This window comes from Strix aluco, chromosome 4, assembly GCF_031877795.1.
Source record: "Strix aluco isolate bStrAlu1 chromosome 4, bStrAlu1.hap1, whole genome shotgun sequence".
Classification (NCBI taxonomy): Eukaryota; Metazoa; Chordata; class Aves; order Strigiformes; family Strigidae; genus Strix; species Strix aluco.
This window is the reverse complement of record NC_133934.1, coordinates 14339444-14353172: the sequence shown is the minus strand read 5'-3', so window position 1 is coordinate 14353172 and position 13729 is coordinate 14339444. Positions and strand designations below refer to the sequence as shown.

Genomic DNA, 13729 nt, shown 5'->3' with positions numbered 1-13729 from the left:
ATTCCTTCCAAATACCACAGTCAAGTTAGTGTTTAACGAGTCATGCACTTCCCGTGGTTATTAGAGATGTCACCTGTTCTTGAAAGCTGATTCATGCGTATGGGTATGACCCTTGTACTCATACTCACAGAAGGTCTCAGCAATACTTGATGCTACAACACAGAAAAGATTAGAGTCATCAGCTGTGAGGTTATCAACAAATCACTGCTGCATGGTGATGCTACATGAGTCCTCCATATGATGTGGAGAAGCATTTGGCTGAAAAGGCTTTTACTTGAAATGTGGTGGTATTTTGGCATCATCATAGTGTTGACAGTAGTTCAAGATTCCCCCGAGCACTACCCAAAAGTCCAAGGGCTGTAGTCATGTCTAGCATTAGCTCTAGAAAGCAGATCTAGCAAAGGAAGTGGCACATTTGTTGTTACTATGAGTCCTTCAGGCAAGATGAAAACTAACCATGAGATTGCCAGCAAGTTGTTTGTGCTGGTTAATGTTCGCTTGGAAAACAACCACTGTTTCCAGAAGAGGAATCCTGGATAACATAGTCTGGGCTTTGCTATGTAAAAGCTCAGTTTATGTGGCCACAGTGGTGGGTTCCAATCCCAGTCTCTGAGACATTATACAGTACAACACAGAGGAGGCAAAGTACATGTTCCTGTACCTCTTTGGACAAATCTTTCTAGCTTTTATAGCACATAAGATTCTTCACCTATTTTTCTTGCTACTGCAGTATATAATTACCTCTGTGATAAAGTCATATTGGATCTTCTGAAAGAACAATATAATGAAATATTCCATGTTTAATATTTTTATTTTAATTTAGCATCTACGCATATTCAGGAGCTGAACCTAGCCAGAGAAGACTATTATCTAGCTATATATATCCAGAAATGTGAAAGGTTCGGTATAGGATTCCTGTTTCCTAAAAGGCCATTTTCTGCAACCTGGGATAATGATATCTACTGCAACTATTTCTCTAGGATAAAATTGACAAATACAGTATTTCCAAAGACCACTGGCCATTCAGACAAATTTAGCTATCATTACTGCCACCTATTGTTACAAGTAGAGAATTGAAGATATTTTCATAATCGTATTTTTCCAAATAGAGATAAAATTGGAAAATAACAAGCTTGTTCCAGTTGAGGTATTTGTAAATAAGCACATTTTGATGCCTTGTTTGACAGCTTTATTTTCAGAGCTATATAAAATTGGCTAGTACAAGTATTAAGAAAATTCAAGATCTTCATTGACACCCGGTCAGAAATGGTACTAAACTCAAAAGGAACCACAGGCACCATAATGCTCAGCATCACAGCAACATATTTCTATATATGTAGGTACTACAATCCCAAGCCTTGAGCCAGGTGTCCAGACACTCTTTAGAGGTACATAGGAAGAGGTAGGGTCTTCAGAGATGTTCATTAGTGAGAGCTTTTTCACTTGTCGGAATTATTACAGCAGTCATATCTTGCATACATACTAGAAAATAGTCTTATGGCCAAAGAGAAGCAAAAGGCTCCAAAGTGTGATAATGGGCTGGATGATATGATTCTGATTAATATCATATGAATGCATGCTACCAGATAATTAGTTGGAAGTAGTTATGGATTTTTTTGTTTCTGCATTAAACCCCATTTGGAATGGGAATTTCAGAGAAAACAAAAGATTTCAAATAAAAGAGAAGATTTTGTATATAAAAAGATTTTTTTGCAAGGCCTACTGACTTTTTGAGTATCTGAGGTTCATGAATAATGCATCACAGATTGCATAATAACAAAATTACATATTTCTGATTAGTGATAAATATATTATTTGGGACTGAATGTATAGAATACTTTGTCAAAAGTGTTTCGGTGTTATGGAATGATTTTCAAATCCTGAAACATTTACTCACTTTTTTTTCAAACAGAATTCTGTGGAATTCTATTAATTTCTAGATTTAAAAGTTGTCTTAGTGGGTACTGTGAGATTTGAACATATAATTAAAATATCATAAATTAAAACACTGTGATTATTAAAACACTGTGATAAAACCATATTACCTTTCAAGTTGTAATGTTTGTTAGTCTGAGCCTTTCTTGAAAGAAAGAGTTAATTTTTCTAAGGCTTCTATTTACCTATCCACACACATATACCTATTTGAAAAAACCAACTTTCTTCTGGACGTTGATGATTCTGAAATGGTACCTGGTAAATCACTGCAAAACTACAAATTTGGCTCTATGCCTTATTTGGAGTCTGAAATGTAGATTTTTAATTTTTTTTCTTCTGGATGGAGATGGGGCTGACTAAGTAAGTTTCACTGGATGGAACTTAGACCAATTAATATTTTAGGCTTTTTGACATTTCAGACTAGAACAGGACACTGGAAGTGATGCCCTTTGACATTGCAAGTTCTCTGTGTATAACATGCTCCAGAAAGTGCAAATGGCAATGGCTGGGTTGATTGAATGAATTATTGTATCCTTTGCTTCCCAGAAGATATATTTATGCATGGACATCCTGGTGCAAAATAGAAGTTTATTTTGCTTTCAAGCAGAGTTAGTGGATCTCAGCTGTGCTGGAATTTTCTCCTTACTCAGGAGAGAAATAGGTAAAAAAGGTGCATTCATTTTTATTCCTATAAATAGCTCAGCTCAGTAAAAGCCATGCAACAAAAAATTACCTGTGTAACTTGTCTCTGGTTGTCAGTGAATTAGCCCAAGTTTAAATATGTAAAGATCAGGACCAGTACTTTAAATTTTGTCATTTCAATCTCTTGTTTCTGCATTTACTGTCCACACCTATGACCAGTGGCTTTTATTAACAGATGTTGTTTCCTAATTCCCATTTCAGTCAGATGTCATAAACTGTGAAAGCCTGTTTCTGAACTTAATTCTGGTGTGACTAACTAAACCTAAAAAACCCAACAAAAAATAAAAGGTTCTGGTCAGTTATATTCTGTAGTATATAAATAGGTTATGAGCAAATAATTGAGAATAATTTAATATAGAGAGAATCAGGTACTCAGTAAACCGAGGTTATTGGAATGATCCCTGCATAACTTCAGGTTGTTATCCAGAAGTTGTTGCTTTTTATTGTGCTTTTTTTTTTTAATGGTAGCAGCTGTCTTCTAGACTTTAACACTTGCATCTAATAGTCAATGTAGAGTAGTCTTCATACAGAATTCCATATATCCAAGAATACAACCAATGCTCACTTTCAGTCATGACTGTTGGGACTATTTTGACAAAGAGAAGGCAAACAGGATCATGAAGGTCATTGTAGGTTGAAAACTATTTAGTGTGACTTTCTGTGATCTTAACACAATTCCCCCCCCCCCCCCCCAGTGATAACAGTAACTTCAGATGCCTATTTCTACATAAGTAAAAAAAAATATATATAAGAAATGAGCTGCATAATAAAGAAAAAAGCCTTTAAACTCAGTATTCCAAGGTTTGTCCTACACAGCACGCATAGATTGTCAGCACTAAAGAGAAGAGTACAAGAAAAACTTTATTAGGGTTGAAACAATGTCTACTGATACCAGTGTAATCCTTCCATTGACTTTAAGGGCCTTTGTTTGGATCTTGCTTCTTTTGCATCCTTATAAGAATGCAAAATCCATCTAATTTAATTTCTCTATTGGATATTTGGAAACAATCTCTGAGAAAAAAACCCTTGCATTCTGCAAGAGCATAGGCTGCCTTAACTGTAAGCCAATGAATTTTAGTGATACATGCGTAAATATGGGCTCACCACATCCAGACTGAGACAAGCATATCTTGTGACCTGTGGAGTTTTATTGCCAGTAGGCTGTAGACATTACCACTGCCCCTGAAGGAGGCTCGTTATGGGCTGTAGTGCTAGGTGTGGTTTATAGCAAACTTACTCAGTTGCTGCTCCTGACCTGAAGGGTGGAGAAAGCCCTTTTTGCTCCCTGCAGAACTTGTTTATACATAAAAAGTCATGGGAAAAATTCAGGTTGGAAGGGACCTCAGGAGGTCTCTAGTCCAATCTTCTGCTTAAAGCATGATCAGATATGACATCAGACCAGGCTTCCCAGGGATTTTTGTAGTCATGTCTTGAAAAACTCCAGGAATGGTGATGACACAACCCCTCTGGGCAGCCTGTTCCACTGCTTGTGTGTCCCCACAGTGAAAGTTTTCCTTTATATCCAGTCTGAACCTCCCTTGTTTCAACTTACACATGTTGTTCTTATGCTAGATTCTGTACTTTGAATGAAAATGAGTATGTGTCTTCTGTCTATTCAGATAAAAGCAGTTAACTGCCGCTTTTAAAAATCTAAGACTTCATTTCATGAGTTTGTACACGACTGAGTTTTCTCTGTAAGTTGCCTTTGGCTAATGGAGAGTTGAAACCTCAATGGTCCTCATTCAGAGAAAACCATTAAAAGGTGGAAATAATCCTAATAGTTCATGCTGGTAAAACTGCTATCAACTGAAATGCTCATAGATATTACTGTGGGATTTTAGAAGCTCAAGAGAATGGAAATGTGATAATACATTAGATTCTGCTCTGAGCCAGCAAGGCAAAGAGTGAAATCTGTCAGACATGAAGTTGAAAGGATGTACTTCAGATTTTTGCTGATACCAAATAAAGGGTTAGGGGTTACTACACATGTGAATTCAGACCCATCCAGAGCTGTCATAACTGGAATATCTCTTCTGATAACATTAAAAAGCTGCTTGGACTGGCAAAGAACAGCTTTCTTTGTTGGAAACCCGTGAAAGCTTTTGATGAAGTAAGTAGAATATATAGGCAAAACCAAAAAATCACAAATTTAAACATGACAGAAACCAAGCCTATGGTGTTTGTATGTTGGCTGCAAACTATGAAAGCAGAATAAAACAGATGGGCATTGTTAGTTTTTTCAATTCTCACAGGTTTAAGGAAAAGCATAGATCTTGTGTTTCAAAAAGGTGAAGGGAAGACAGCATCTGTACTTGCTGTAGAAATGCTTTCCTAAAACGATTAGATTAATCTTAGCTGGAGGAACTGTAGCTGGTAGTTCTGTTATTCACATCAATGGCTAAATCTTTGTTTAAGCCTCTGAAGCATTTTTACACAATTATGTCTTGTAGTAATCAACTTGAGTTTAATTCTCAGTTGTATAAATAAAACCCTGTTTGTTTAGTTCACTTCAGTTTTATGGAATATGAACCTTGCTTTCATGTTCCAAAAACAAATAGAAAAGTTCTATTGACCATCTAGATACTATTTATTATTTGATATGCCTGTCACATCTCATCTTACAGATCTCTTCTGTTAACTATTTGTTCTTTACTCTCAGGGAAATTTTTTGTTCAGCCTTCCCCAGCCCTTTTCTTTTTTGACTGTTTTCTTTCAGATGCTATGAAATCAGATACCCTGAAGGACCTACCTTGGTTTTAAATTAGAGCATGACATCTTTTTTTTCAATATTTTTCTGTAACCTACTTAGAATTAGTTGTTATCAATGTGAAGTGGTAGTCAATGAACCAGCCATTACCTTTTTTCCTTGAGAAAACCAGGCAATTCATGGTTGACTTCACCAGCCACACACCTTTTATTTCTAGATCAACATGTCAAGTCCAGTAGGTATCAATAGAGCTCAAAAGTTACAATGTCCTTGTTGCTAATTTGTAGCAGCACAGGTGAAACTTTTATGGAGATTGTTCTGCATTTCAGGCTTTAGAGAAAATGGTATCATCACCTTTTTCAGTCCTCTTTTCTATGACTGTTTGACCTACCCAAGGGACATAAAGTGTGACCTCTGGAAGGTTATTTATTGCTATTAATCCCAATGAGTAATTCAGATTCTCCCCTTCTGATGTATACATACAAATTATGTCCTTCATTTCATCTGGTACTGGCAATATAATCACCTAGTTTTGCTCACTCTTACTGAGGTTTCTCAGAGTCCTCTTGAAGTGAAATCATCTTCATTCTTTTACCACTTCACATAGCTAGTAAAGATAGCATTACACCTCTCCAGTGCTGAACTGCAGAGCATTTCAATTTTAATCTCCTTTAGTGCTGAAGGTAGGTTATTTATTCCTAATATTTTCTCCATGAGTGTTCAAGCCCCATGACAAAATTTAACATATGGAAACTCTGGCTAGCTTCCGACTGCAATGGACTATATCAAAGAATAGCTAAGTTCCACACATACAGGCCTCTCCCAAGTCTCTTCAATGTTTCATGAACTTCCTTGTAGCCAAAAGGAGGGGGAATAGGAACAATGGACTTGAACTTGGATACATTATTTGTCGTAGACTCACAGAGTAATTCAGGCTGGAAGGGACCTTCAGAGGATTCTAGTCTAATGTTCTGCCCAAAACAGGGTCAGCCTTCAGATCAGACCAGGTTGCTTGGGGTTTATCCAGTCAGGTCTTGAAAATCTCCAAAGATGAAGACTGCGTGACTTCTCTGTTTCTTAATTTAGAAATTTGCTTCTACTCCACTTAGTAACAACAGAAAGAAATATTGATGGAAGTGGTAATTAAAACTGCAAATACTTGAACATAAGTCCTTTATAATCATTGTGAGCCTTTCCATGGAGTTCAGGGGACTGGCACATGCAGTGAAAATGAGTCAAGACACACTCATGGTTTTCATCCATGCAGAGGAATATCTTCAAGCATTGGATGCCCACTCGGCCTAGATATTATGGAAGCTACAAATAGATTATTAATTATTCTTTCCTACTTGGAAATTATATGCAGCACCTTCTTACTGGACTTTCAACCTTCAGACAGCTTTAGTTTGACATCTGTAGCCAAGGCAATTGAAGAAAGATAGCAATGGTTTCACAGGCAGTACCAACAAGTGACAAACTGTGATTTTTTTCCATTTTTTTTTTTCTCATTTGTCCACACCTCTGAGATTCTTGGTCTAGCTATTATGTTAGTTATGCCTGGTCCTCTCACTCAGCAAAGACTTTTAAGGTTTCTCTACTCTCATTTCTATGTTGCTCTGATTTTTCTGTGTATAAAAAGTGTTGGAGTAGCACTGCTACAGACTGAGAAAGTTGTGTTTATGAAATCAGTGTCAAGAAAACTGACGTAACTCTGCTGGTCACTGCTTGGTGAATGGTTAGAGGGCAGTCCAGTGCTCTTCTGAAACCAAACTGTGGGTGAGTTTGCTCCTTGTAAAAGTCCTTCAATATTTTTTATGACCTTGCTCAAGATACCTCAATTATTAAATGAGTGTTTCAATTCTCTTAGCTAAGGACATGCATAATAGGAAAACCCTGAATTTAAGGCATTGAATTTCACACCCTGTTGTTTGAACATGCTTGCTATGGGGAAAAATGTTTTCTGAAAAATAGATGCGTAGTCAAAACAGAATTTCAATTATTTAACGTTTGAATTTAAACTGCTTAACTAAAGAGTTTTTATCTTCTAAATCCACCCTACTACATAAACAGTCTTTTTACTATTCAGATGAATTTAAGTGAGTATTTATTTAAAAGAACTATTTGTCTTTTGTATAACAGATGCCAGAAGCCCTCTATTCAGAATATATCCAGTAACTTTAATTGTAATACTCCTAGACCTGCCAAGTCTTCCTCTTGACTGTTTGAACCCTCCCTGCCCTGTACCTAGCAGGCAGCGGTCAGTGCAAGGGCAAAGCAGCGGCCTCACTCCTCTGCAGTCTTTGGAGCTTTTAGCAAGCTCCCTCTGGAGAAGAGAGCTTTTAGTGCCACACTGTAAACTAGGGACAACCACACAGCAGAGTGCTGCTCGAGGACATGCTTTTCATGGTGACCCTGAGCTTTGCTTTTGCACCTGCCATGTGAAGATATGCATCATGTGCATCTCCAGGCATGTGATCCCAAACCAGCAGCATCTTACTTAAGAACCATGTTCACCTTCTGGCTTAACTTAGCCCATGACTTTTACTTGCTGTAAAAGCAGTTTAAAATAGCCTATTTTGAGATTTGAGGCACGGTTATGTGTCTATCGGGTTGTCTCAGGCACTGAGGGGTTGGGATGCTCTGTGCAAGATGATACATCTGTTGTACCTGCCCCAGCTACAGTCCTGCTTCTGAGAAAAATGAGCAAAGTTGGAAGAGCACATGGTGGGGAATATCCCTTAGGTAGGAAAGACTTTACAGTCTGTGTGCTTCTGTATCAAGTATCAGCCACTGCCTGAATTAGTCACAGAAAGATAAGCACAGATCTAATTTTTCCACTCAACTTTCTGAACATTACAGATGCAACCGCATGAAGAATACATTTGATGATACATACAGTTGTCAACTGGATTTGTCAATGTCTTTTCTGCTGGCAATAAAAATGTATAGTCTATTTGATGGTGCAATACCATAACAGATATTCAAATTATTTAAACTCATCTTCTCAAAAAAAAAAAGATAGAAAAGGCACAGTCTTTAATGAGCAATCCCTGGGTGCTACATTGTTATACACATGGCAATAGCTCATAAAGCTGAATTTCTCCTTTTGACCAATCTTATTCTCAGTGAAGTACTAATGATTGTACCATTCCAATTTTTAATTTTTATTTTCTTAAACTAGGGAAAACAGTTTGGAATGATGTTGAATGTATCACTGATTTCAGGAAGACACAGAAAGGCCCTAATGTACTTGGGTGTGACGCCAAATCTTCTTACCTACATGAGAAGTGCAGAGTCAGATTGTGCTTGTTAAACTTTGTGAAAACAAAGTTTAAAATATTTAATTCAACAGTCAAAACTATGATGTGCTTATTTCCATTGAAAGTCATTGTTGTATTTTCAAGTCGTGGATCAACCACAAAGACTATTCAACATGAAATCACAATTCCAACATTTATCAGAACAGTTATCGAAAACCAGAGTTCATTTTGTTACTAGCAAATATATTTGATACCAGCTGAACAGTAGCTCTTCCAAAAACTGACTCATCAATTGAGAGATTAGATATAACATTACATATAAAAATGCATAGTATTTCCTACAGTAATTCAACCGAAGAGAAGTTTTATAATGTAAGCAAAGATATTTAATCCTACAGTTGACCTGTAACTCACAACTTCACCCATATGAAATCAGAGGAAGGAGAGGTTTTGATATGGTAAATGATATGACAAGTGACTACAGGGGAGAGGAAAGAGACAAGTCAGAGTTTAGAGATTGGTGTGTGACATGGGCTCTAGGAGAGATTTTCCCTTATATTACACATACAACTAGAACTACTGAATCAAGCGATTATAAGTAGCCTGTTACCATTCCAGATGGCAATTCATAGTGAGATCCTTTTCCTTACATGGACACATACACATCCTATATTATTTCCAAATGTGCAAGAAATTATTCAAAGTAATTTCTTATTTATCCTATGTTTTCCCAGGTGCTGCTATACAAATTGTAAACATAATCTTAGTGTACTTCACAATTTCCTATGATTCTCATAAAGGGCTAGAAATTGTGAAATTCAGAATACTCAACTGTAAGCTTCCTTCTTTTGTCAATAAAGGTGTGGAGCTTGGGTGATGACTGAGCTCATATCATGCAAGCAATATACATATTATAATTGCTATTGCTATCTTATTCCTGCATGATGTTCACTTTAGAAGTCATTAATTAACAACAACAAGAAAAAGTGTTCTGGTGTAACACATTGTCCTTTTGCAACATTTTAGTTTTTTTCTTTATTCCATTTATGCACACATTGGGAAAAACTTGTTAGTGAAATCTAAGTACATATTAGTATGTATTTCAGTCAGGATAGGATTTCCTAGGAAATGTTTAAATTGGAATAATCAAGCCATCCCTTGGCTAAAAGAAATTAGACAGGTGGAAGTATTTGGAGTTCATCTGCAGACTCATTCAACAGTTTATTTTGACAGTTTGCAGTGCCTTGTCTTTTGAGATAAGCAGAAAATTCAGCCCAAGGAGCAAATGTTTTGCTCAAGATGAACTGATGCATCTCCCACTCGGGCGATTCTACACTAAGAACACGGTTTCAAAATTGCACAAAGCACAAACTGCCAGTGAAAAAGCAGTGTCACACAACACTGCCACAATACACTCACCAAGCCACAGGATGAGCCAAACCAGGGACCAATCCAGGCTGTCAAAGGGAAGAGATGATTTTCCCCCAGAACAAGTCCACAGGATGAGCAATGATGCTGGACCAAGAAAGAGGGTGGGAATGCCTGACAATGGTGGGGGAAAGCTGTCTCCATCCCTCCTGACAGCAGCATGAGCGTAGGTCAATGGAAAATGATCCTGAAAGTGTAGCACTCTATGGCAATGTGCCAAGAATTGTGGCACAATGTGATACTCTTGTGCCAGCAGCAGAGTTGAGCTGATGCTTCAGCACATCATAATCTCCATCCTCCCTTATCCCTGCTCTTTTTCCCAGCATATTACCTGCCATTACAGACAGCCAAGTGGTGATTCAGGGGCTAAAAGGAGAGCTGCTAGACTTACCCAGTTAGCATAACTCTACAATATGTGAGTGATCATGCACGTGAGCATGACAGATTAGCAGAGTCTGGCAGAAAGGGTATATCACTGGTGTTTCCAATTAAATGATTTCTTGGGTCTGTCAAATGTGGAGTCCCTGAGGCAATCAGGCACCCTGCTGCTATAAAGTACATAATCTTGAAAACCAAATCCATGTCAATAGTAACCATATGAAAACAAAACCACATGAAATGGAGATCTAGAGACCCTCTTTAGTATATGTGTTTTCTCAGGGCAGTAAAAAGATATACATAAAAATCATTTGACTTTGTATATGATATGGTTTTCATTGGTTTTGTAATGATTTAAGTGACTTAGCCCTCATACCCAGACGAGGAAAACTAAAATTGCAGGTTTTCTTTGGGTATGAAATGTAATTAATGAATTCCTTTATTTTACAGGGACATCAAACCTGACAACATACTACTGGATGAGCATGGTAAGTGAATATTGATTGCTTTCTCTCAGGTATCTCTAATTCTTGAGATCTCAGTGACATGGTCATGACCTACTTTGTAAATCAGCCTCAGATGTTGGATTCCTACCTAACTCTTTCTTTGCAAAGTCCCTCTGTCTCCCATGTCAATTTTGTAATTTCCCCTCCTATTGCAAAAAAAAAAAAAAAGCTGATCTGACACTTAGAAGACCTGAAAAAGAAAGAATTTAATATGAATTGAGATCACCAGGGACACCTGATAAAAAGAAGTTAATATTTTATTAACAGGATTACTGTGATCACCATAATCCCTTTTAAGGGACCTACCAGTAGAACAGCACCATGCATTTACTTTCTCTTTTAGAACTTCTGAAGGGCTAAGAAATTTCATATAGCAAATTATTTTTCATGTAGGTATCTCAAATTACTTTCCTAAATTTAGATACAGAATTTGGAAATTTGCATCTAAGTCTGCAAAATTTTTTTGGCTCTACATGTAGTTCTTGCTTAAATAACATAAAAATGACTAGACAGCATAATCAGCTTTAAACTTTCCATACTAATTACATGATGTCAAACAAAAAAGGTGTGGTATAAAAAAAAAAAAGCAACTAATTTCTTTAAACTTAAATTCTACACATACACGCTCTCTATGAAGTATTTTGTTAAAACCTCATGCATCTTTTTGCAACTATTCATAGGAAAAACATGGGAAAATACAGGTAAAGAAGGCATTAACTTTGAATCAGTTAGAACAGAAATGCATACAGGAGGAAGGCTCAATGGAAAAAGGAGATGTGTGTTTGTTACTTTGTCTTGCTGTGCTTTGTTCACCTCAGAAATTGACTAAAAACAGTTAATCTTTGAGAAAATATAAACTTGAAATGATGCCAACATTACCATTATCTTTCAAAATCCATTGCAGAGCTGCTAGGTATACAAGTTAAAGTTGATTAAAGAGGTAACGTTGCAAACAGTGGGAGCTTGTCCCTAGGATTATGGAAGCCAACAAAGCTAAATAATGTTGGAGTTTCAAACCATCTAGAACTTCAGGAATTTAATGTTTCAGACCCATAAGTGTTAATGTTCCCTAGACACTAATATCAGCAAATAAGCATGAAATAGAAATCTCTTGTCTTTAAGTCCTGTGTGAATTAAAGATGTCAAAGGCAACATGAAATGACTATGAGTGTGTTAAATCTGATTGACAGCCTTTGAAGTTGCCCTTATCTCTCCTTGCCCCTCATCAAGGTCAATTACTGCACAAAATCAGCCTCTTGTGAGAGCTTTCCTATGGGGGCTCAAGTATTGCAGAGAAGAAGCTGTACTGCAGTGAACAATATGCTGCAAAACGAAGGGTTTTTTTGTGATTATAAGCGCTTCAACAACAAAATTATCTGTAGCCAGCTTGGAAATTTTGGGATGGATAGCCCTTTTCTGCAAGCAGCAGAATATTGCTGCCTCATACCACACCTGAAATCAAGTGCTAAAACAACCATGTTTCTCCAGACTTGCAGATAGACGTTGGTCAACAGAATTAATCAGCTTATGGATCCTTGGTTCAACAGACCTGTTGTGTGACTGGGAGATGTAATTGTCTCAACCTGGATAAGGGTACACACACTTCAACTCACTAAATGAGGTGACATCAGTAGGACGGGTGTCTATATGGTGCTCATCACCACAGGCTTCCTTTACAGATAACTGAAAGTCATAGACATGTTTTAGATCATCTGATCTATTTTGGATGTCTGCACTACACACCAGTATCTATTTCTCTTTGATAACTAATATCTAGACGTTTTGAGTAAAGATATAGACATCCTCCTTATAGATGTACATTTTGCAAGATAAATGCTATCCTTGGAGTCCATAAAAGCTTTGATTAGGCCACAACATAGTAACATTTTTATGGAATCATCAGATTTCACTTAATGGAAAAATGTGCTGAATATATGTATCATAAATATGCTAGGCTGTAAAGGAAGCATAACAAATTCACCTAATATGAATCTAACCAGGTGAACAGGAAGGAACTTTATTTTAGCCTGTGGCCTCTAAGATGGTACAACAGTTTCCTACACACCTCACTTTACCCCTAGGTCTTTCTTACAGTTCATTAAACAAACTGTGCTTACAGAAACTAATATGGAATGCATATGCACAACATTTAGGACTGTTTGCCTCAGTGAGTTAGATTTCTTTGACCTCACTGAAGAAACCTGTTTTGGCTGAAGTGTTACGCCATTCACATTGCCTTAAATCATCAAGCAGTTAAACTGACTGACCTTCATAACATATACCAAGATTATAGATTATAGTTCTACTCATTAAAACTAGTTTCACTACAGTTTATCTGCATGGTTTAGGGAACATACCTCAGGAATACAGAAGTAATGAAAACAGGAGACTTCCTTAACTCATAAAAATGAACAATCTAATTTACAAAGAAAAAACCCACAAAAATTTATACAACATATTCAAAATCATTCTGGCAGAGGAAGTCCAAATTTTCCCATATACTTTTCAGAAAAGCCACATCTCAACACTGCTGAGCACAGGTTCCAATGCATCAATGGAAATCAATGTTTGATGATCATGAGGAACATAATGCTGCATGAGAATGGGGTAATCAGCTGCTTCAAATAGTGTTCAGCCCCTGCCAGAGATGATTGCCTGGTCTCCTGGAAAGATCCTCCATCCCATAGAGGAGTCTGCTCAGAGGAGAGAAAGTATGGATGGTTTCAGGGTTCACTCTCTGAACCAGAATCAGACGGTCTCTAAGGAAATGAATGCTGTCCATAAAGCTCTGTTGTTATCTTTCCCTCTCAGCT

General features: G+C 37.1%; 1 protein-coding gene across 1 annotated transcript in view; it reads left to right on the top strand.

Moving 5' to 3' along the window:
- STK32B (serine/threonine kinase 32B) overlaps positions 1 to 13729 on the top strand; it is a 182871-nt gene that overhangs the window by 110186 nt on the left and 58956 nt on the right. The window contains exon 5 of the mRNA XM_074821356.1: positions 10861 to 10898. Within this exon, the coding sequence (XP_074677457.1) occupies positions 10861 to 10898 (38 nt within the window). The remainder of the gene's footprint in view (positions 1 to 10860; positions 10899 to 13729) is intronic.